Source organism: Triturus cristatus, chromosome 9 (genome assembly GCF_964204655.1).
Source record: "Triturus cristatus chromosome 9, aTriCri1.1, whole genome shotgun sequence".
Taxonomy (NCBI): domain Eukaryota; kingdom Metazoa; phylum Chordata; class Amphibia; order Caudata; family Salamandridae; genus Triturus; species Triturus cristatus.
The window spans coordinates 671,367,332-671,391,344 of record NC_140592.1 but is presented as its reverse complement, the minus strand read 5'-3'; the positions used below and the strand labels follow the sequence as shown (position 1 = coordinate 671,391,344).

Sequence of the window (24,013 nt, the reverse complement as noted above, 5' to 3'; positions counted from 1 at the left end):
TGATGGGATACTGGTAGTTTCTGGGTTCTTAAAGCCACAGTCTTAATTTTTAACCTTATAATGACAGCCTATGAGGCTACACACCCCTGCTCTCCCTCATCTCTGTCATAAAAAGGGTTTGTGAGGGAGATTTATGCTGTTTGCTAAAACATCTTGAAATTATACACAAATATTTTGGTCTGGCCCTTTTTTAACTTCATGATGAAGGATTTGGCCATTGTAGCCTATATATATATAGGCTGCATAATCTGTCTCTTTCTTAAGTGTCTTTGTAGGCTTTCCCAAAGAAAGGCAAAAGTCTCCACTGAAGAAGATATATATTGAAGAATTGCTCGGGGGACCCTGCACGTGGGCGGGAGTATTCAGTGCTTATGATTATAATGGAAATTCCCCTACAGGAGAACAGGAGTTACAGGTAAGAAACTATTCCATCATCATCATCCTCCTCTGGTAGACAGCAATCCAGTAAGAAAGGAGGACATTTGTCAAAGTAGTACTTATCACACAAACACTGATAAACTGGCAGATCCTAGCTACGTCTGAATTTTAACCATCTCTCTATCCAGGACTATTTGGAAGCTTCGTTTTCTATCCCCAGTGACAGAACTCATCTCATATAGGTGGGATTTGGACCTAGTCATCTGTTGACATACATTCTAATTCCTACAAAGAGGCAACTTTGCTTTGTTAGAAAATTGATCTATTAACGACAGATGTACAGCAGACACTTGGTTGTCCATACACACATTCACAAAATATTGTGTGGACTCACAAGTTAACAGGGAAGCACTGGTGTGTCAAAGAGATCTAAAGCATCTGTATGCAAACACAAACTCATTTCGTCCCAACGTCTAGAAATAGGGAGGGCATCGGTACAAAATCAATGTTCAGCATGTGACTCGAGAAAAGATTCATGCTGCAAAACAAACTAATTACTTAACTGTAGGTATAGTTTTGCAGCTTGAAAATTTTTCTAGATTCACTTACACCACTCCAACCTCCCAGAGGATTGAAGTGCTTTACAAATGAACTGCGAAGGAGAAAAAAAGATCCCACATGTTTAGAACAGGGAGCCCAAGAAAAATATGCACACAAAGTCACCACTAGATGGCGGAAGAATGCACAGCCTATAAATCCAGAAAATTCTTCAAGCTGCAAAACTATACCTACAGGTAAATAACCATTTTGTTACAGGTAAGAAACTTTTTTCTGCATTTTATGTCTACTGCAGAATGAGGTTGCCTTGTCTCATTATTTGTTGCCCTTGCTTGACTGTGTTTTCAAACAGCAGCTGAAGTGGATTTTAGAGACTCTAGCAAATCTACAGCCAGCTTTCAAATGTTTTGTACAGTTTATTTGTAATCCAAATGGTGCTTTTGTGTTTTTTTCTAGTATGTTGCCGAGCTTCTTCAGGATCAGAAACAACCAGTGGTCTGTACGAGTTCCACAGTAGAAGTTCAGGCTGTCCTCTCTGCTATTCTCACAAGGGTCCAACGATAGTGAGTGCTTATACTTGGGCAAAATTCTTTATTTCCGCATTTAAAAAGTTTGTACATAAAGTTAAACGGTATGGACACAGCAGCATTACTAACCAGGTGGCAATTGGCAATGTTGAGAGGTGCCAGGCAGAATTGACAGTAACAAGGTGATTCATGGAGTAGTTATTGACCTATGTCTCTTTGTGAGAAGGATCAGTCCCATATGCTTGGTATTTAGAGACTGTAAAATGTATGGAGATGAGGATACTCAACTCTTCAGCGTTTCAGGTCAACCGAAGCATTTCATCACCCTTGACCTCTAGTCTGCTTAATTGAAGTTTAAATGTGTTTATTGTGCTAATAGGCAGTTAGAATCACACATTGAGCCCATGGAATTAGAAAACAAAGTGTATACACCCCGCCCCATATAGTAAAGCACAAAAAATGACATTTTTCATGTCCCAAAAGACTGAGTGGCATAAAAAGTGATGATGGAGAAACAAAGTTCTGATCTATACTCTTCTGCAATATGTTTACCCTCTCAGTTTTCCATCCCTCCCAAAGTAGAAACCATGGACATCCAAATTTGGATATCCCCACCCTCACCACCCCCTAGAGCCAATCACAACCTTGGCAGGATAGTGAAACACTACTAAAGATTATACTCGGACTCTAGAGCAAACTCCCTGAAAAAGGCCCTGACTGTTATTGTCCTGTGAAAATGCTTTGTCATTCCTCGTTGTCCAGCTGGGATTCTCATGGTAACAAATTAGGATATCCCCACCCTCACCACCCCCCAGAGCCAATCACAACCTTGGCAGGATAGTGAAACACTACTAAAGATTATACTCCGAATCTAGAGCAAACTCCCTGGAAAAGGCCCTGATGGTTATTGTCCTGTGATTCCCCGTTGTCCAGCTGGGATTCTCATGGTAACATCACAACATCAGTAAGGTTGCATTTCCTTGGAAGTGCATTGAAACGGTTGTTTTAAATGCTTTCCTTTGTATTCCTCCCTAGGTTTTGCCAGACAGAAGACAGAGACAGCCAAACTGTTTGCCACCATTTCTCCCCTTACCATCATAGTTATTTGTTCCTCAGTAAAGTGTCAGGGTGTACATCAGATCAGGAAAGAGTAAAGTAAGACAGGTGATTAAAGGGCCAAAGATCACAATTCCACTAGGGGGGCCGACCAGCTCTCTGTGTTATTCTTCATGGCCTTCCCCAAGAACCTTAGGCTCAAGATGCTCCTGACCACCGCATTTGTACACCATGTAAGTTCCTCAAAACAGACTCAAATTCAGTAGCCAATGACTCCTGGGAGTGTGACAGGTAACTCATCTGAAATGTATCAAGCATTTAAATTCTTGCATTTACTGCACAGACATTATAAGCATCCAGCTCTTCCCCGTTGGAGGACACTGCATCCACATGGTTCTCCACTGTCTGAACTCTGTGCACCATCTTACATTTCCACTGTGAGCTCCCTATCTGTAAGGCCCTCCAGTGTGCTCTCTACATCTTTCACTGCGACCACTCCAACAAGTCAATGTGTAGGGTGCTAAGGATTTTACAAGGACTTATTTCCCAGCCGTTAGTTCTGTTCCACCTGGTTAACACATCTCCGATTCTTTGGGGGCACTGGATTCTTTGGGCAGTGACATTGAGTGCAAAAAGGTCTCTCATATTCTTCTGATCATTTTCTTTCTTCCTTGTCATGGTTCCTGCTAGCCAAGTCCACTACCATCTCGACACAGAAACTTCTTGGTCCCATGATCTTCTTAGTTCCAACATTTAGACACACAGTTCCCTATGTGTAGTCCAGACACCACACACGTTGGGTGGGATTTTTGGAGGTAGGGGGTGGATGGAGCACTGACACCTGGTGGTAGGAGTCAGTTCAAATAACTTTTACCGGATTTTCTGGAAATCCCTTGACTTCCTGGCACTCTGTGCTGTCTCATGAACCCCACAGGCTTCAGCAGGAAGTACAGCCACATTGCTTTTCAGCTGTTCATTCTCTGGACCGAACCCGCCTCAGAATAGCCCATACCTGGCATCATTATGGTATGTGATGCTAACTGGCCATCCGATCACTTACTTCAGGGATATGCCTCTCAAGAATTCTGCCTTTGACCATGCATGTACATGTGCCTCCGAGTATTGGCGGGGGGACAGGGGGTTGTCTTCTGGAGCCTCTCTCCCAATATGCTGTCTCTCACATATTACAAACATTGCTTAACAAAGGGGAATCTTGATGAGTGCTCCAAGGAGTAGCCATCATGGGCAATAGCCAGCCTAGTCTAATGCTCCCCACCCCCTCAAAATAAGGCCTGCTTAACAGGACGTTAGGGTCTCAACCTGGAAAGAAGGGAGAGTGTGGAAGCAACTCCACACTCCCCAGCTCCACAAGGGCAGTAAAGCCTATGGCACATGTCTCTGTAAAACACTGCTGTCATTCAGTCAACTGCTGTAAAAAAGTTAATTATCAATTAGGGTGAATGGTGGTCCCCCACTTATTACATCCAACACAGGGTTTCAATAACTTAACCCGGAGCTCAGACCATGGTAGCTATGGCACAGAGCGGACAGGATAGAGAAAATATGTATATCATTTAGAAGAACCAAAACAATAAAAAAATTAAAAACACAGCACAATAAAAATCCTACTCTGGTTGATAAAAATAAAGTCAACTTTAATTAACAAAATGGTGCCACAACAACAACAATACGGTAAAGGGAACCAGGGAGATGGTTATTGAAAAAAGAAAAAAAAAAAGATTTAAGAAAAAAGTGCCATAAAAAAGTTAAGCACCAATAGAAAGTACTGTTAGCATGTGACCATGACTTAGGCATGTTTTCTGGCTGGCCGTAGTGGACTGAGGATCTGATACGCAAAGCAGGCTCATCCCTATCAAAGTTTTTACCTTTTGAAATGAACATCCAAATCCTCCAGCGAGACAAGGCAGCAGGCTGTATCTGGCAAAGTGCCTTAAACGTCGGATACTCGTTGAGCAAGGTCCCGCTGAAGCTGATAATTTTGGCTGGAAAAATTCAAATTTCATGACCAGGGAAGTCCTCTTGTCAGTCAAATACTTTTACCCCCATCAGTGGTCAAGATTTCTACCATCAGATGTTAGTCTCTTTTTTTGGAGCTCAGATTCCACCAGCAGGGCAAGGCAGCAAACTATATCTGGAAGGTTGCACTGAAGTCTGATAAGTTTGCTGCAAGGGTCTGCTGAACTTGATTTTCAGGTGGCAAAAAGCTCTGAGCAGAAACAACTTGATTTTCTTGCCTTTTGAGGTCATGCTTGGGTAGATTGACTACGGTCATTAGTCCCGGTCGTACAGAGGTCCACAGTTTGTCTTCCAAGTGTAAATTTTAAAGAGATTTCAAAATAAAACCTTCCGGACACCACTACAACCCCGAGGACCGCATGGACAAAGCTTAAGGATCAGGCCTCACTGCATGAGGCCACTAGCAGGGTCCAGTCCTCTTCCAGTTGCAACTGGTCACTCCAGTAACAAGCATTTACAATGCATTAGGTCTCGCATTTATGAGCGTTTGAGCTATTGACATTGTAAATGACTGCCTTTTGTTTACGTGTTGTTTTAAAACAGACCTATTGCATTTACAAATGTGTTTGTGCTATAAAATAGTGCACAAGGCTGTAATTAAAGCCTACTGAGTAAAAACACGCATAACGGGGTGTCGCCAAAATGAGAAGTCTGAACTAAGGCGGGACTACTAAGCCTATTGACCAATGAATAGCCACAGTTTATAGTGGACAATTACACAAGCCAAAGAAAAATATGGGTGGAGAGTGGGTGTAGCTTCAAGCTCCTACCAGAATACAGCATGCCTCGCAGAGCAGCGCATGCACTGCCCAGGCTCGACCTAAAAAGGACTCTTGCACCTTTTGCTATTCGAGTAATCGCACTGGCCACTTTAATACTTCATTGTTCTGCTACAAGTAGGTGCTGGTACAGACCTTCAGATCGCCTCACAGGTTTCATACAGCAGGTTCAGGCCTCTTCTGCCTTCCACAGGGCCAGAAAGTGTTCTGCTGGGCTGTGGATGAGGTGCTACTTTTGTAGGATTTACTTGCTGGTGGGGGTGACTCAAGGACACTACCTAACCAGCGAGGAAAAAGTTCCCCTGGGAGTCCCTTCTCACTTTACAGCCCATCATACTTGCCTTACTGCAAACTACACCACAATGCACCAAACTAAGGGAAATCCAAGATGGCACAGGCCTCCTGTCCTGAAGGGAGACTGTGGGCTAGCCAGGTGTGTGTTTAGGGAAATGAGCCATCCCCTCCTCCTCACCTACACCAAACTGGTTCTGTGAGCAGTTCCAGCTCCCATTTGGTCTGGTGTTTAATTGGCTGCAAAGAGAAGAACAAAGGCCTTCCTTTCTTTAGGTCTCCCTGTGAATTCTCAGGCCTCATCCTTGCGTCTTTGAACTAAATTGAAGGTATGAACTTTACCAGCTGCTTTTCCTGGGCTGACCGGTGTCACATCTCTCAGACCCAACCAATCCTGCTCAACAGGTCTAAGCAATTGTCCTGCTCTGGGACCAGTTTCCGCACCTCATTAGAGTTGAGGCGCAGCTTCTGACAGGCTAATGCAATTAAGCCTTTGGAGCTTCAGGCAGGGAAAGGGTGACCTTTTAAAATGTACTTTTCCTACATACTTATTAAAAATGTAACTTCACCACTAAATTGGATTTTAATATATATTAAAAATATGATTTGAACCCTTTCCCTAGGTTGTCCCAAACTGCAGATAGCTAAATTAAGAGTTTAATCTGCATACTAGTTTTTCTCACAGGGCAGCCATAGCTTTCTACAGCTAAAATAGCGTTTTGAGGCTTGTCACTGTATCGGCATGTCAACATTAAGTTACTATTTGTCCTACTTTTAATTACTAGGCGCCCTACCTTGTGGGCTAAAAGGCCTACTTAAAACTGGCAATATTTAAAAGGAAGCCTTTTGCCCTTTCAAAAGGGTTGCTTTGACAGGTCGGACTTGCAGTTTAAACTGCAGCAATCATGCTACGTTGGTCGGTCTAAAATCATGTTTTTCTTGTCACACTAGTGGATGGCACAATTAGTGCTGCAGTGTACAGGTGATATTTAACTTTCCATGCAGTGGGTGTAGTTCTACACCATATACTATGGCCTTACAAGAGAGCTAAATATGCCAGTCACAGAGTAACCAATTTATTTATGTTTTAGGGGTCAGAGGGCCACAGGGTGACAGCTCCCCAGTGTGCAGAGTGTAAAAATCAGCAATACAATTCAGTAAAAAATATGGGTGACCATGCAAAAATGAGCATTTTCTTACAACAATGTTCTGCTATTAAGTCACAATAAATTAATTAATTGTCTAGGGTATTGAAACATTCTTTCGATAATGATACAGCTCATCCTTCAAATAGATAACAACTACAGCTCAAAGCTCAAAAAATATAAATGGAAGGGGAACTGATCCTTTAGGCGACCACAATGGATGTTTTCTCTGGTGCTGTAGCCATTTCTCCTGATTTACTGCTGGTGGTGCTGGTGGGCATGTGAGAGCCTTATTGTATTCCTAAGGAGTTGTGTCAAGAATTGGGTCATGGCTGGTACTGTCTTTTGGTACCAGGGACATCTGAGTGCTGAATAGGAAACTGAATTTTGGGTAAAATGGAGGATACTGATGTTAAAGTAGAGTGGGACTTAAGGGGAGGCATCATGTCAAAAAAGCATACAAAGAAAGAAAAATACTATTTCTTACAGTTATGCAAATAGAGAGGAATTTCAGCTGTTGAGGAGCCATGAAACGAGAGAGATTGGAAAACGTGTTCATATATGTGAAGGCAGGCCAGGAAAAAAAGTAGCAGAGTGTAGGAGTCTGGCTTTGTATGTGGTGCACACTTATTTAAGTGATGCACCTTGCTTTAATCCAGGCAACCCATATGGTAGTTTTAGTTGTCTTTGATAACCATAGAAAGCTCTCAAAGTGGTAGCTGTGGAGAGCAGTCTTCAAGCTTATCTTGAAGTGTTAACCAGCTTGTTTTACCAGTTTAATCATGTAGTGTAGGTTAAATGAAAAAGAACCTCACAGTGTTTGTATAAAAATACTTATATTTATTACACAACTCTCACTAACACATTGGTATATCTCCTTCCCGAAGATATCTACACAAATACACAACAATACTTAGATTGCAGTAAGGTAAGTAGAACAAAATACAGTAGTCGCCGGGGGGACCAAACCATATATTAAGAAAGTGGAATGCAAAGTGCAAAGATGGACGGGACTTGAACCAGAAGACCCAGAGGAGCCTGGGACACAAGGAACCACCAAAAGTAAATATCTAGGAACCCCACCAAGGCTGTGTGCAGAGTGTGAACACCGCCACAACCTAATGGAAGTCAATTGAGAAGTCGCAGTTGCAGTTTTGCAGAAGAAGGACCATTCCCAAAGCACCCTGAAGAATTCCTTTGGAGGACGGAAGGTTGTAGGGCCACCTCACCTGTGGATGCCCCGGAGATCAGTTTACCTACACCAGGGAATCTAGCTGCATAGGGGTGAAGAGATGTCGGAATGTCAAAGTTTTCTTCCAAACTCCCAGGATCGGTCCGATGCTCAAGTGGGTCCACCTCTCAGAGGGTTGGTGGGAGAAAGCAAGGAAAGGATGGGCACAGCGGGGAGGGAGGCCTATAAAACAAAAGACATCATGAGAATAAAATAAACAATTTCTTGGGGGCGTGGCTTGTCTAGCCACAATGGCGGACGTGTCCGTTAGGGCTCCGAGCGGGGGCCACGACAAGCGCCAAATATTAGCACCGGCAGGGGCCAGAGAGGTGAGGAAAGGGCTCGGCCTGAGTCCCAGCACAACAGAGACGTGGGGAGAAGCATTGTGGGACGAAAAAGAACGACAGAAGCGAGTACTCTGATACTGCGACGCGGCTGGGTGCCTGAACCCAAAATGGCGCCCGCCAAGTGAAGGTCGGGGAACAACTGATCGCACAACCGGGAAGAGCGAATAAGTAAGGAGGGAGCAGCCTGATGATCTATTTACAGCACTGGTGCCGGAACTGCGGGGGAAAAGGAACAACGGCAGCGGACACACCGAGGCTGCGGCGAGACTGACCCCAAAATGGCGCCTGCAGAGCAACGGCCGGTGGACAACTGATCGGGAACGGCAGATAAGGAAGTTGAGGGCAGCTATATCCCAAACATACAGTGCTGGTACAGGCATTGTGAGGAGCCAGGTGTGCCTAATCTCCGCCAGTAGGCCCTGAAAAGAGAAGGAGGAAGGGTTATGAAGGGTGTGAAAATGACGGCCCCTGGTGCATGTTGAGACAACGAAAAAGACTCTGCCCACAAACGGAGAGCAGAAGGGACGGAAAGCACCCTGCAGAAGAGGGGGATAGGAACCCTTCTTTCAGTGCCGAGTGGCCTGAAGCCCTGGAGGGAACATAGTGCGGAAGTATAAGGGAGGAGCGGCCCAGGACGTCCACAGGCAGATCTACACAGCCCCCTTGGATCACTCCGCTTGCAACGATCCCCTGGTGCCCTTGATCCAGATCAGGGTATATAAATCTTACCTACTTCCACAGATAGAGTAAATTCACAGTTACACGCACATATACTCACCATACACTTGGGCCCATTTTACTAACATACACTCAATTACTCTATTACCACTAAACCTGTGGGAAGAAAATCCTTCTAAACACCCTGCATCTGCACCATGGTCGATAAGACCTAAATGGAACTGTCTTGAGTCTTGATTTAAACAATAATTCTAGACATTAATAATAAAAATGGAAATACTTAATAATTGACAAGAAATAACCACCTACACCGTATTAGAATATTGAAAATGTATCTAAAATTAGTCAAAGTAAATCAATCATAGCAAAATCATTTTTCTCATAATTACCTATTCTAGCTAAGCGTCAGAATGGGTCAGGACAAGTCTCTCAGTAAAGTCTCACAAGACGCCGTCCTCTCAGCAACGATCCACACCAACGCAGATTTGGAAAGAAGTGGCATGGATGGCAAAACGCAACGACGCAAACCCTCTCTAGTCTAGTATATTTATAACAATTCAGACAAAAGAAAGAAACATTTAATATTACTGCATCCGCTGAACCGCTGAGCAGAGCGAGAAGGAAAAGGATGTAGCATCGCTACATTTGGAAAAAATCTCCGCTCAGAAAAATCACAAAAATAAAAAGACAGAACAGGAACTGAATATTAAAGTATCCTTTCACAACTACATTTCCTCTGCTGCGCTCAGAGTTCATTTTTTACGGCTCCATTGTCCTCCAAGGTTACTTAAAAGCTTCTTGGATGCCGGCCCAGTGCTGCTGTCCTCACGGAAAATTTTAACCAGGCGAAGACTTGTAGTCAGATGACTTGCATCCATATTCAGCAAGGCCTTTTTCATCACAAACTCTCACTCGAGACTAGGCTTCAAATGTCGGCCATTTTGTAACAGGCCAAAACGCATAATCTTAATTAAAACAGACAAAAACAACGTTACCACAGCATAGTGATTAAACAGTGTTAACCCCACTAATACCCTTATGTGTATGTAATTATCTAGCTTTTGCAACATAAGGAAAGCATTAATTCAAAAGCGTTTTGTGCTTTAAAATAAACAGCACACAGCAACGTTTATTTAATAAACACGCACATTTATTATTAAAGCAGGACACAAAAGCACACACCCACGTATAGTTTTCTCTTATTAATTCATCCATGTTAGTTAGTAAAACTACATTTACACAAAACAAAATAATTAGTAATTAAAAATTAATAATTTTAATTTTACCACGTATAGACAACTGAAGCTTCAAAACCTGATGAATTTTCAACAGAAAACTCTGCTCCAGCAATCCCCCCTTTGGTGATTTTATCACCAAATAAACCCCAAAAAATTTAGTAAAATTTAGTCCCAATTTTAGGAGAAACTGGAAATGTTTTTTCTTTTCACAACACTAGACACCAGACTCCCTTTCATCATCCCTCTTTGTCTCCAAATAAACACTCTCCCTTAACTCTTCTAATTCTATTTCTTGTGGTTCTCTTTTCAACCTTTTATTTCTCTTTTCATTATTTCTTTGAATCAATTTCTTTTTCCCTCCCCTGTTTTTACAACACACACACACCAATCTTAGTATCAATAAAGCAACAATTATACAAGTTAAAGGAAACAATATTTTACCTATAATAGTACTACCTATTTTTGCAATATAATTCTTAACAGCAACTATTTTATTAGCTATTTTAGTCCAAATACTTTCAGCTTCCAGTGGTACTAATTCTTCATGCAAATCAGTAATATTTTTGATATAGACTTTCAAGTCTTTGCTTTCGTCTGGAATGTAAGTGCAACAATGTTGAACTTTCAGCATTCCACAAACTCCACCCTCCTTGGCTAATAGAATATCAAGGGCAAGTCGATTTTGCATAGACATGGCACGTACGGCAATCAATTCCGTATTCACCAAAACAAACCCTCCAGCGGTATTTGTCGATAAACGATCAACCACTGTTGACAGTTTCCAAATTCCATAAGCATTCAAAGAAATTCCCACTGCTGGAATTAAAGCTCCAAAAATGTCACCCACTATTTCTGACCAACTTTCTCTCTTAAATCTTGTTAGTAAATTAATATGTTCTACATCTTCTATTCTATCTATATGAAAAATCTTTGGAAAGACCAGGCCCACATAACACGTGCCATACCAATGGTCAGGCAACTTGTAATAAGCCTTGTTCCCACAAACATAATACACTCCTGGGAAAACTGGATCCTCTCCACCTCTAAAACCCCATCCTGTTGCAATGAAGTATGTATCATGACACTCACTAGTCCCAACAAAATATGTATCATATTGGGATTTTCTTCTTGTAATGCACAGCTTACCCTTCTGTGGTGCATCTAAAGCTAAAGTTGGACTAGTTCCATTTTTCAATTCTTTTCCCATCTCAATGTCCCAAATTGTCTTACTCACTTTGTATTTACCTACTTCCTCATGCATGCTCATTCTCCTTTCCTCTACCATGTTTAGGAAAGCTTTCTCCTCTTCTTTCAGACTGCAAGTTAAATTGTTCTTAAAAATGTAATCTAATGTTAATTCTTCTTTTTCAATAAAAATCTCACCAAAAATGTTAGCTTCTTTAGCTGGATTCAGCTTTTCGTCCATAGACAAGTGCCCAAAAATACTATCTTTGTTAGACATCTTATAATCTATTTTCCCTAACAAATAAAAAACACTACTCAATACACTACATGAAATACCATATGTAGCTGGTAAATGGTGATAAGTAACACCCTCTGAAACCGATGCAGGTAACTGCATACAAACATAGCAATCCCTCACTTCCATTGTTTTCACATATTCGTATAACAATTTTGAAAAAACATTACTAGAAAAATCATTAATTGACCTATCTTTATGTATGTAAGTATTACTAATTCTAGTTGGAACTACTTTTTGTGAACTGTTTTCTGCATTTGTCACATTCTCTTTATGTATCTCAAATGTACCTATTGTAACTCTAAAAGTAACTAATAAAGCTAAAACACCCCATAATAGCATTAAAAATGCAGTACAACAACAGCACATTCTACACCATCTTTTCAAAAAGGCACATCTACTTTGATTATTCTCTGTTAGCCATTTTACTACTTTGACCTTTTCTTTTGACTTAGCCTCTACTACTCCACTACTGAAATTTCTTGAACTTTGGATTTTTCAACAATTCTTTTTCAGACTCTTCTTTTTTCTTCACTTTCTCCAAATGATTCTTTCTTATTCACTTAATCCAAGTGAACCCTTCTTCTGTTTATTCAGTTTGGATACTTGTCATTCTTCACTTCAACTTCTTCAACATCAAATTGTATTAGATCTCCAACATCAAAATCCTCAGTATCTGACTCTTCTCCAATGTCAGTCAAGATTACTTTCAGGATTTCACCTGAACCTTCTTCAACCACTTCACGTATGGCCTCCTCTGGATTTCCTTGACTTTCTGTCTCTTCACCTTCAGACTGTGCCACGTACATCCATTCCGGCGACCTATACTTCTGGTTAGGTTTTCTTATTCTTTTGATCTCCTCTGGTTCTTTTAATTCTTCTCCTTCTGCTGAATTCTGACTTGATACTTCATTCACTTGTTCAGCTTTCGAAGTATTTGCTCTTATCAATCTGTATCGCAACCTTTTTATTCTGCTGTTAGGCCAACGATCTCCTTTCATCACTTTTTCCGGCCTTATTTCTTTATTATTTCTTTCTCCAATCCAAGTTCTCTTTCTTAGAACTCGACCCTCTGTTTTCTCATTCTCACTTTCATCTGATTCTGTCTCGAATGCCTTCTGTTTTTGTTTTCTAGCAGCTTTCTTTCTCTCCACAGTCTTTTTCACCACTGTTTGAGACTTCCCTACTTCTGTCCCTCCTCGGGTCTCCGACACGCAATCTTCTTGCTGTCTACTTGTCCCTTCACCTAACTTATCAGGAATGTTCCCTACACTTCCTGGGGGGTCTTCCGCAATCTGTCCCTCTCTATCTTCTTCTGACCCTACTTCTTCTGAAATAGTCTCAAGTGGTTCTTCAATCTCAATCTCCTCTTCTAATTCAGGAGTAGTCTCTGTGGAATTTCTCTTTTCTCTTCTTTTTCCTCCACTGCTTCTTGGAACTTCAGGCTCTTTTACAGAATCTGATCTCCCTTCTGAGACTCTCAATTGTTCTCTTGAAGCCCTTTCTGCTTCTTTCTCTGAACTCTGATTCTTTCTCACTGTTTCTGGGTCTTCATCATCACTGGAATCTGATTCTTCAAAATACTCCTTACCAGTCCCTTCTCTTGGGTTTGGAACTCTCAGAGTATGACTTGCATGCACCCAGTTTTTCACACCAGCACACTTTACTGCAGTTGTTGTTGTCAAAATGACTTGTCTCGGCCTTCCCCACCTTGGAACCAAGCAATTTCTTCTTCTGTGCACCTTAATCCTCACCCAGTCCCCTGGACTCAGATCATGAGCTTGCTTCTTCTCAAGTGTGGTAGCTTCTTCTCCAACCTGGTGAAACACAGAATGAACTGCGTCAGCCAGGCCTTTACAGTAATCCAAAATCATGTCATCAGTTATTGTCACCAACTTATTGACAGGTACAAATGCATGGCGCATTGCACGTCCCATGAGAATTTCGTGTGGACTTAAACCAGTAGTTCTATCTGGAGTAGATCTAATAGTCATCAGCACTAGAGGCAAGACATCCGGCCATTTCATGCCAGTGGCTAAACACATCTTACCAATCCTATTCTTGATTGTGCCATTTACCTGCTCAACAACGCCAGAAGCCTCTGGCCTGTATGCACAATGTAGCTTCTGTTGTATGCCCAATGCTTCACAAATCAGACCCATGAGCTCATTATAGAAGTGTCCACCTCTATCAGACTCAATCGTCACTGGAAATCCGTACCTAGGAATCAATTCCCTTAACAGTAACTTTGCCACTGTTATTCCATCATTTCTCCTAGTCGGATAGGCCTCCACCCATCTTGAGAACAAACAGACTACCACTAGAACATACCTCAATCTATTCACTTGGGGCATTTCAATGAAATCAATCTGCATTCTTGTAAACGGACCACCTTCTCTGCCTATTGTTCCCAGATTCACCACTGTCTTTTTCCCAGTGTTAAATTGCTGGCAAATCAAACATCTTTGACAGATGCTCTCTGCAATTGTCCTGAACTTTGCATTATACCAGGTTTGTTTAAAAGACCTGATCATCGCATCCCTTCCCAAATGTCCCTGGCCATGATACATCCTTGCCATTGTCGACAGCATGGAATTGGGCATTACTGGTCTGCCATCTTTATAGACCCAAACATGGTCTATTTCTCTTGGGGCACAACCTGCCTTGATCCAGTCTTTCTTCTCTTCCTTTCCTGCCTCATCCTGCAACTGTTTCACTTCATCCCACGTTTCTAGGACATTAGTAAACATCACAGAGCAAAAAGACATTTCCCCTTCTCGTTCCCGATTAATGGACTGGTTGTGCTTCGCACAATACTGAGCAATATCATTGGCATATCTATTGCCAACTGTCACAAAATCATCTCCTTGTCCATGAGCAGCACATTTTACAACTGCTAACTCCTTGGGCAGCTGTATCGCCTCAAGTAATTTTCCAATCACTTCAGCATTCTTTATTGGAGTCCCACTCGACGTCAAACCTCTCTGCAGCCAAAGCTGGCCAAAATCATGCACAACTCCAAATCCATACTGACTATCAGTTATCACAGTTGTTCTCAAATCTTTCCCAATTTCACAAGCTTTTGTCAATGCCACCAATTCAGCAACTTGTGCAGATTTCACTCCTTTCAATGATGATGCTTCCATTACCTCTGAAACCTTGCACACTGCATATGCTGCACACAGCACACCATCATTCCTCAAGCATGATCCATCCACAAACAACACATGATCACTCTCCTGCAAAGGAAGATCCCTTATGTCTGGTCTCGGTTTTGTACAGTAATCCAATACATCCAGACAATCATGATCATCTTCCATCTTCACACCCACATTTTCAATATCCGGCAACAGTGTCGCTGGATTCACATTCACACATCTTTCAAGAGTCACATTTGATGCTCCCAGAATCACCTTTTCATATTTAGTCAGCCGACTATGTGACATGTACTGGGTTCTACTCCTTGTCAAAAGAATTGCCACATTATGAGGTACAAATACCCTTACAGGATATCCCATTATGATTCCCTCACTCTGTTCTAGGCTTCTGCATGTTGCAGCCACAGATTTCAGACAACCTGGTAAACCCACAGCTACAGGGTCAAGTGTCGATGAGAAGTACGCAATAGGCCTTCTCAGTAGTCCATGTTTCTGGATTAACACTGAAAGTGCACATCCATTTCTCTCACTGCAGTACAATTCGAATTCTTTTTCATAATCTGGCATACCCAAAGCAGGGGCTTCACACATTCTGTTTTTCAGCTCCTCAAATGCTGCCATTTGTTCTCCATCTAGTTCCAATGGATCTGTCATCTCACTTTTTGTCAGCTTAATCAGTGGCTTTGCTATCAGGGAGAAATTAATTATCCACTGACGACAATAACCCACTGTTGGAAACAGCCCACTCCCACTCCGCAGGGTGGTGGTGGACCTTCCCGACACAACGGGGTAGCTTGGCTCGAGTGGTCAGGAAACAGGCGCAGTGCTAAGCATACAATATACCCATACAATAACCATGCGTGCATCCGTTCCAAAAACGACTCTACACCGTAAAAATTATGAAAATATGCTTTCTTTATCTTTCTTCTCTTAGTTGCTGATTGGGAAAATAAATAACAATCACAGTATATACATTTTAAATAGAGCAGGTCAAATAAATACTGGCTGTTTGCTGAAATAAATAGGGGTGATCATAAATAACAGGGCATAAATACAAGTGCAATATATACAGTCAATTAAATACTTTGAGGTAATAAATACTGTACTAATAAATACTGTCCCAATAAATACTGTACACCAACAAGTCCTGTGGACCTATAAATTCAGTGCAGCAATAAATAGATAAGAACTTAATAAATACAGTATCCCCAATAAATAATTAGAAGTATACAGTACACTTTGTGAATCAGATGGCACTTCAATTCTTAAGGGCTGATTTGGCCCAGGTACAGCTTGTAGGGTGTGGAAGGCTTGAGGGGGGGCTACTCCCTGGCTGTGGCAAAGGCTGAGGCCTAAACTGAGGTAGATCAAAAGGGGGGAAATTCCAATGCCCTGGCTTCCCTCTCCACACAACCTCTCTAGGTTAGTCCCAGTTCACCCCAGGCACAGTCAGGTGGGTTTCAGCACCTCCCTAGCCCCTTAGAGTAGTCTCTCAGGTCTCCACAGGGCCTTAGGCGCCCTCTACTCCACTTACTGCCCTTTTCTGATGTTCCGACGCCGCTGGAGTCGTGTCGACGCCGTGAGGCGGTTCCGGTTCGGTCTCGGCGGCCTCGGCACAGTGTCAGTTCTTTGACGACGCCGGTAGGCGGTTCCGGTCCGATGTCGGTGGCCTCGGTTCGAACTCGACCTCCGATTCGACGGCGTCGGGCAGTCTCTTCACACGATGTCGACTTCGGGCGGCTCCGGTCCGATGGCGCTCTCGGCTCCGATGACGTCGGCCGGCCTGGCCTCGCTGTCGACTTCCGGCGACTCCGGGGTGCGATCCTCACCCCCGACCTCCGGTGTTCCTCCTTACAGGTTCCGGGCGACTCCGGAGTGCGATCCTCACTCCCGACCTCCGGTGCTCCTCTACCTCGGTCTCCGACGACTCCGGAGGGCGGACTTCACCCTTCCGATGACGCCGCTCACTCGACCTCGGTTCACCTCCTTCTCGACCCTTGGTATTCCACTCGACCTCCGCCGGCGCCCTCTTACGACCTCAGGCGGCTCCGGGTACGACGTCTGCTACCTCAGTCAGCGCCGCTTCTCCACCTCGGGCTCCAGGTCTTCGGCTACTCGACGCCAGGCTCCAGGGAAACCAGTTCTCAGGTCAGAATCTTGCTGTCTTCTTGTTTCTAAGGCCTGTTCCTGCTGTCCAGGTCCTTAGGATGGTTTTCTTCTGACTTCTTCCCACACAGGGCTATAGGCTGGGATCCATCAGTAGGGACAAGTATCAAGGGTGGGTTTATGGACCCCACTCCAGGCACAAGTTTCCACCCCTGCTGCTTCACTCCTTCCTCCTTCACTGTTGTGCTCCTCTCTCTTCACCAGTCAGGTGCCAACTGCCAGCTCCAACTGCCAACACTCTGTCTTAACCTCCCAACATTCTAAACGGTTTCCAACTGTCACACAGTTCTGGAATCTCCTGGAAGGTTCTGGAAGGTGCTGGTAGGTTCCAGTGGATGCTGGTGATGTCATGGGAGGGCACCATTTTGTGCTTCAGGCCCTCAGACAGAAGTTTCAGGGGTAGCTAAAATGGCTCCCTGAATCTGTAGCAACACGAAAAAGTCTGGTGGTTCCCAAAAAGGAAAAATTCAAACAGGGTTTGAGGCAAAAGTGGGACAAAATAAATAATGATGAGGAGGGACCACCCAAAGGGCTGACAGGTCTAACACGCGTCCCCCCCAGCTGAAAGTGGGGAGAGCTACCCAACCCCTTGGGAGTTCTCATCACTAAGGCGGAAATACCTTGAGAGACCGTCTGCATTGGCGTGGTCCACTCCAGGCCGATGTTCCACCTGAAAGTCCATCCCCTGTAGGGAAATAGACCACCTCAACAACTTGGGATTCTCCCCCTTCATTTGCATCAGCCAACGAAGGGGTCGGTGGTCGGTCTGAACCAGGAAGTGCGAGCCAAACAGGTATGGCCGCAACTTCTTCAGAGCCCATACCACTGCAAAGGCTTCACGCTCTATTGCACTCCACTTCTGTTCCCTGGGAAGTAGTCTCCTGGATAGGAAGACCACGGGTTGATCCAGACCCTCTTCGTTGAGTTGCGATAACACTGCCCCAATGCCATGTTCTGATGCATCTGTCTGGACAATGAACTTCTTGGAAAAGTCTGGGGCCCTTAAGACCGGGGCCTCGCACATGGCTTTTTTCAATCTCTCAAAGGCTTGCTGACAAGCCTCCGTCCAGACTACCCGTCGAGGTTGTTTCTTGGACGTGAGCTCCGTGAGAGGGGCTACGATGGTACCGTACCCCTTCACGAAGCGGCGATAGTATCCCGTGAGGCCCAAGAATGCTCGGACCTCAGTCTGTGTCTTGGGGGGTTCCCAGGCCATGATGGCCTCGATCTTCGCCTGGAGGGGTTGCACCGTTCCCCTACCCACCAAGTGTCCAAGGTACACTACCGATCCCTGCCCGATCTGGCACTTGCTGGCCTTGATCGTCAATCCAGCTTGTCTCAGGGCCTGGAGAACAGCTTGCAGGTGACGCAAGTGATCCTCCCAGCTGTTACTGAAGACGGCTATGTCATCCAGATAAGCAGCAGAGAAACTCTCCATTCCGGTGAGGATCTGGTTTACCAGGCGCTGAAACGTGGCAGGTGCGTTCTTGAGCCCAAAGGGCATCACACAGAACTGGTAGTGGCCATTGGGCGTGGAGAAGGCTGACCTTTCCCTTGCTCCATCAGTCAGAGAGATCTGCCAGTACCCTGAAGTAAGGTCAAAGGTACTTAGATATTGGGCAGCTCCCAGCCGGTCAATCAATTCATCCGCCCTAGGGATCGGATGTGCATCAGTTTTTGTCACTGAATTCAGTCCCCGGTAGTCCACACAGAACCTCAGTTCTGGTTGGGCACCCGGTGGTGCAGCTTTCGGTACTAACACCACCGGACTAGACCAGGGGCTGCTAGAAGGTTCAATCACTCCTAGCTCCAGCATCTTAGTGACTTCACTATGAATGCTGGCCTTCACCTTGTCTGACATCCGGTAGATCTTGGACTTCACAGGTGGGCTGTCTCCTGTGTCCACGTCATGGACGCACAGGTGAGTCCTACCCGGGACAAGGGAGAACAACGAGGAGTACTGCCCCAGGACCTGGCGACAGTCCTCCTGCTGTTCAGGAGTTAGAGATGGGGAGAGAATCACTCCCTCCACCGACCCATCCTTTTCTTGAGACGCAAACAGATCAGGGAGAGGCTCGCTTTCCACGTCCTCTCCTCCGTCAGTCACCATCATCAAGATGACTTCGGGCCTCTCGTGGTGGGGTTTGAGGCGGTTGGCATGCAGCACCCGCAGGGGCTGACGAGGGGTCTTCAGGTCCACCAAGTAGGTAGCCTTACCCTTCTTCTCCAACACCTCAAAGGGTCCTGACCAGCGATCCTGGAGGGCACTAAGCTCTCCCGGTTCGATCACCCACACCTTCTGGCCAGGCTCCAACTCCACCGGGTGAGCGTTGTGGTCATACCACGCCTTCATCACTGCTTGGCTGGCTTCCAGGTTGTCAGAAGCTTGCTTCCACAACTTAGCCATTTGGCTCCGGAAGGCCAGCATGTAGCTCACCACATCCTGGGGGAGCTTTCTGGGAGTTCTTTCCCATCCGTCTCTCACCAGGTTAAGAGGTCCACGTACAGGGTGCCCATACAGAAGCTCGAAGGGGCTGAAGCCCACTCCCTTCTGTGGCACTTCCCTGTAAGAAAAAAGTAAACAGGGTAGGAGGACGTCCCATTTCCTCCGCAGGCTTTCAGGCAGACTTCTAATCATGCCCTTCAAGGTTTTGTTAAACCTCTCCACCAGACCATTGGTCTGGGGGTGGTAAGGAGTTGTGAACCGGTAGGTCACTCCACACTCCTTCCACATTGCCCGCATATATGCTGACATGAAGTTGGTCCCCCTGTCGGACACAACTTCCTTGGGAAAACCCACTCGGGTAAAGATTCCCATCAGGGCCCTAGCCACAACAGGTGCTGTTATGGTCCTCAGAGGTATTGCCTCTGGGTACCGTGTGGCATGATCCACCAGGACCAGGATAAACCTGTGACCAGCTGATGTTGGCGGATCTAACGGACCCACAATGTCGATGCCCACCCTTTCAAAGGGGGTGCTAACGACAGGAAGTGGTTCCAGGGGAGCTTTCAGCTTCACCCCTGTTTTCCCACTGGCTTGGCAAGACACACATGTCCGGCAGTAGGTATCGGACGACACTTTCATCTGAGGCCAATAAAAGTGTGGGACAAGACGGGCGAAGGTCTTGTCTTGCCCCAGGTGTCCTGCCAATGGTATCTCGTGAGCCAACTCTAAAAGGAAGGCTCGATAACGTTGAGGGACTACCAAGGCTCGTGAGGATCCATGTAGGGGTGCCTTGGGTTCACTGTAGAGGAGGCCATCCTCCCAGTAAACACTGTAGTTCCCTTCAACGTTCCCTGCTGCCTGGGCTTCGGCCTGTCGCCTCAGCCCCTCAAGGGTAGGGCACTCCCTCTGGCCCTGGCAGAATTCCTCCCTGGACGGGCCTCCCTCCACGTGCCACTCGGCCGGGATGGGTAGGTCCTCCAGGTTGGTAACGTCCCCCTCCGCAGACTCCTGGTCCACCACCTCCGGTGGCCTATCCGTCCTACGGGGTGGAGACGCCGAGGCAGGCTCCTCCTGTCCTCGGTTCTTCCCTTGACTGGCAGCTGGCTGGGCCTTTGTTCCAGGCTCCAGCCGGAATGAGCTCCCTCTTCGGGTAGTCTCGGACCTTGTGCTAACACAGGCCCAGTCAGGTGTACCCAGCATCTCGGTGTGAGTCCGGTATTCCACCTCCTTCCAAGCGTTGTGCTCCATGTCATTGCCCAGCAGACAATCGACTGGCACGGCAGGGCTTACGGCAACTCGAAGTGAACCTGCAACCCCCCCCCATTCAAAGGGAACCTCAGCCACGGGATAGTGGCCGGTTCTGCCGTCAGCCATCGCGGCTGGGTGGAGTACATCGGGAATTACCTGCTCTGGAGACACCAGTTGGCTACGCACCATAGTCATACTGGCTCCTGTGTCTCTCAGAGCCTCCCCTCTTTGGCCGTTGATGGTGATCCACTGCCCATACTTTGCGGTATTTGCGGGCACCGGGATCTTAGGAACCATCTCCCGTTCTCCCAGGGACACTAAAGTGACACCCGCCCACTCCCTTCCCTTAGTTAAGGGCATCTCCTCCCCGAGCACTACACTAGCTACTCCGGGGGGCTTTCCTCCAGTGGGAGGGGGTGAGCGTTTCTGACACTTCGGATCTCCTTTATAGTGTCCAACGCCACCGCACTCGTAGCAATGGACAACCCTTGGCTGCTGACTCTGGCCAGGATTAGGGTTTCTGGGAGGGTTAGCCTTAGAGGTGAATCCTGTTCCCTTCCCTTGGAAGTTATTTTGGGGGCCTTTGGAGAACTCCTTTTTCTTTTCCCCTCCTTCTTTCTTCTGGGGGGCGCCCTGTCCGGTCTTTTGAGTATCCCCTCCAGTCCCCCTTGTGGACACCCGGGTACTAGCTCAAATGTCCGCCTCCTCAGCAAGCTTCCGGGGACTGGTCAGCTTGCTATCCACCAGGTGTTGCCGCAGTTCAGGGAAACATTTCTCGAGTAGGTGTTCCTTCAACACTAGGTCAAACAGCTCCTCGTAGTTCCTTACTTCACTGCCCTGAATCCAACCTTCCAGTGCCTTCTTTGCATAGTCCAGGAAGTCCACCCAATTCTGCGTGCCCAGCTTGTGACTACCCCTGAACTTCTGTCTGTACTTTTCCGGAGTAAGTCCAAACTTCCTGATGAGCGCCAGTTTCATGGTGGGGTAGTGGGTTTGCTCATCCTCTTCGAGGGCCAATAAAGCATCCCTACCAGCTGGAGGCATGTATTTATACAGTCCCCCTCCCCAATACTTCGCTGGAACCCCATGGGCCCTCAATGAGACCTCATAGGCTGCTAGCCACTTGGCGATGTCGTCACCTGTCCCATAGCTCGCTACAATGTCCTTTGGCAGGTAAGGTTTGGATTCCCTGGTGGACTCTTGGTTTTGGCTGCCACCATTGGGAACAGGTTGTGCCCCGATTCGCAAAATCTGAAGATCTATTTCTTTCAGGCGCAATTCATGGGCCATCCTCTGCTCCTCCTTTTCCTTCTCCAGCTTTGCTAAGTCCCATGTGAGCTGTCTTTTCTCCCTCCGGTCTGCTAACTCCACTTCAGACAAGCCCCCGCTAGAGGCACGGCTGCCCCCCCTAGAAAGTGTCCTGGGCCCTGCGGACAGGTTCCCCACCTCAGGTTGGTACATCTCAGCCCCCTCGGGGTCAGGCTCTCCATCCCTGTCTTCTTCCTCAGCCTTGCTTTCCCTGCGTGCCTCCCCCCAAGCCCTTAAGCTGGTTTGAAGTGCACCCTTCTTTGCTCCTGGGGGACAGTACACCCCCTCTCGCTGGCAAAACTCCCTGAGTTGGGCCACAGTGTACGTGTCTAGATTTTCAAGAACAAACTCCATCTTGCCCACTCAGGTTAGAGGACAGGTTTTGTGCAGTAACAATGCAGGGGGGTACCTTTAATAATACCTCCTCCCACCACCAGAGTAAATTTGGAAAAAACAAAAACCCACAATTAGGAAGGCCGCTGTGAGAAAACTCCCGGTGTAGGCCTATGGACTACCCACAGTTATTGTTGAGTACATGTAGGCACAGCTCTATCCCACCACTGAACACCAATTTATGTTGGAAACAGCCCACTCCCACTCCGCAGGGTGGTGGTGGACCTTCCCGACACAACGGGGTAGCTTGGCTCGAGTGGTCAGGAAACAGGCGCAGTGCTAAGCATACAATATACCCATACAATAACCATGCGTGCATCCGTTCCAAAAACGACTCTACACCGTAAAAATTATGAAAATATGCTTTCTTTATCTTTCTTCTCTTAGTTGCTGATTGGGAAAATAAATAACAATCACAGTATATACATTTTAAATAGAGCAGGTCAAATAAATACTGGCTGTTTGCTGAAATAAATAGGGGTGATCATAAATAACAGGGCATAAATACAAGTGCAATATATACAGTCAATTAAATACTTTGAGGTAATAAATACTGTACTAATAAATACTGTCCCAATAAATACTGTACACCAACAAGTCCTGTGGACCTATAAATTCAGTGCAGCAATAAATAGATAAGAACTTAATAAATACAGTATCCCCAATAAATAATTAGAAGTATACAGTACACTTTGTGAATCAGATGGCACTTCAATTCTTAAGGGCTGATTTGGCCCAGGTACAGCTTGTAGGGTGTGGAAGGCTTGAGGGGGGGCTACTCCCTGGCTGTGGCAAAGGCTGAGGCCTAAACTGAGGTAGATCAAAAGGGGGGAAATTCCAATGCCCTGGCTTCCCTCTCCACACAACCTCTCTAGGTTAGTCCCAGTTCACCCCAGGCACAGTCAGGTGGGTTTCAGCACCTCCCTAGCCCCTTAGAGTAGTCTCTCAGGTCTCCACAGGGCCTTAGGCGCCCTCTACTCCACTTACTGCCCTTTTCTGATGTTCCGACGCCGCTGGAGTCGTGTCGACGCCGTGAGGCGGTTCCGGTTCGGTCTCGGCGGCCTCGGCACAGTGTCAGTTCTTTGACGACGCCGGTAGGCGGTTCCGGTCCGATGTCGGTGGCCTCGGTTCGAACTCGACCTCCGATTCGACGGCGTCGGGCAGTCTCTTCACACGATGTCGACTTCGGGCGGCTCCGGTCCGATGGCGCTCTCGGCTCCGATGACGTCGGCCGGCCTGGCCTCGCTGTCGACTTCCGGCGACTCCGGGGTGCGATCCTCACCCCCGACCTCCGGTGTTCCTCCTTACAGGTTCCGGGCGACTCCGGAGTGCGATCCTCACTCCCGACCTCCGGTGCTCCTCTACCTCGGTCTCCGACGACTCCGGAGGGCGGACTTCACCCTTCCGATGACGCCGCTCACTCGACCTCGGTTCACCTCCTTCTCGACCCTTGGTATTCCACTCGACCTCCGCCGGCGCCCTCTTACGACCTCAGGCGGCTCCGGGTACGACGTCTGCTACCTCAGTCAGCGCCGCTTCTCCACCTCGG

General features: G+C 46.2%; 1 protein-coding gene across 2 annotated transcripts in view; it reads left to right on the top strand.

Annotated features, from left to right (window-relative positions):
- Positions 1 to 24,013, top strand: part of PACS1 (phosphofurin acidic cluster sorting protein 1) — a 1,493,664-nt gene that overhangs the window by 842,874 nt on the left and 626,777 nt on the right. For both annotated transcript variants that reach the window (XM_085625739.1, XM_085625738.1), the window contains one exon: positions 1,393 to 1,499. In XM_085625739.1, the coding sequence (XP_085481865.1) occupies positions 1,393 to 1,499 (107 nt within the window). The remainder of the gene's footprint in view (positions 1 to 1,392; positions 1,500 to 24,013) is intronic.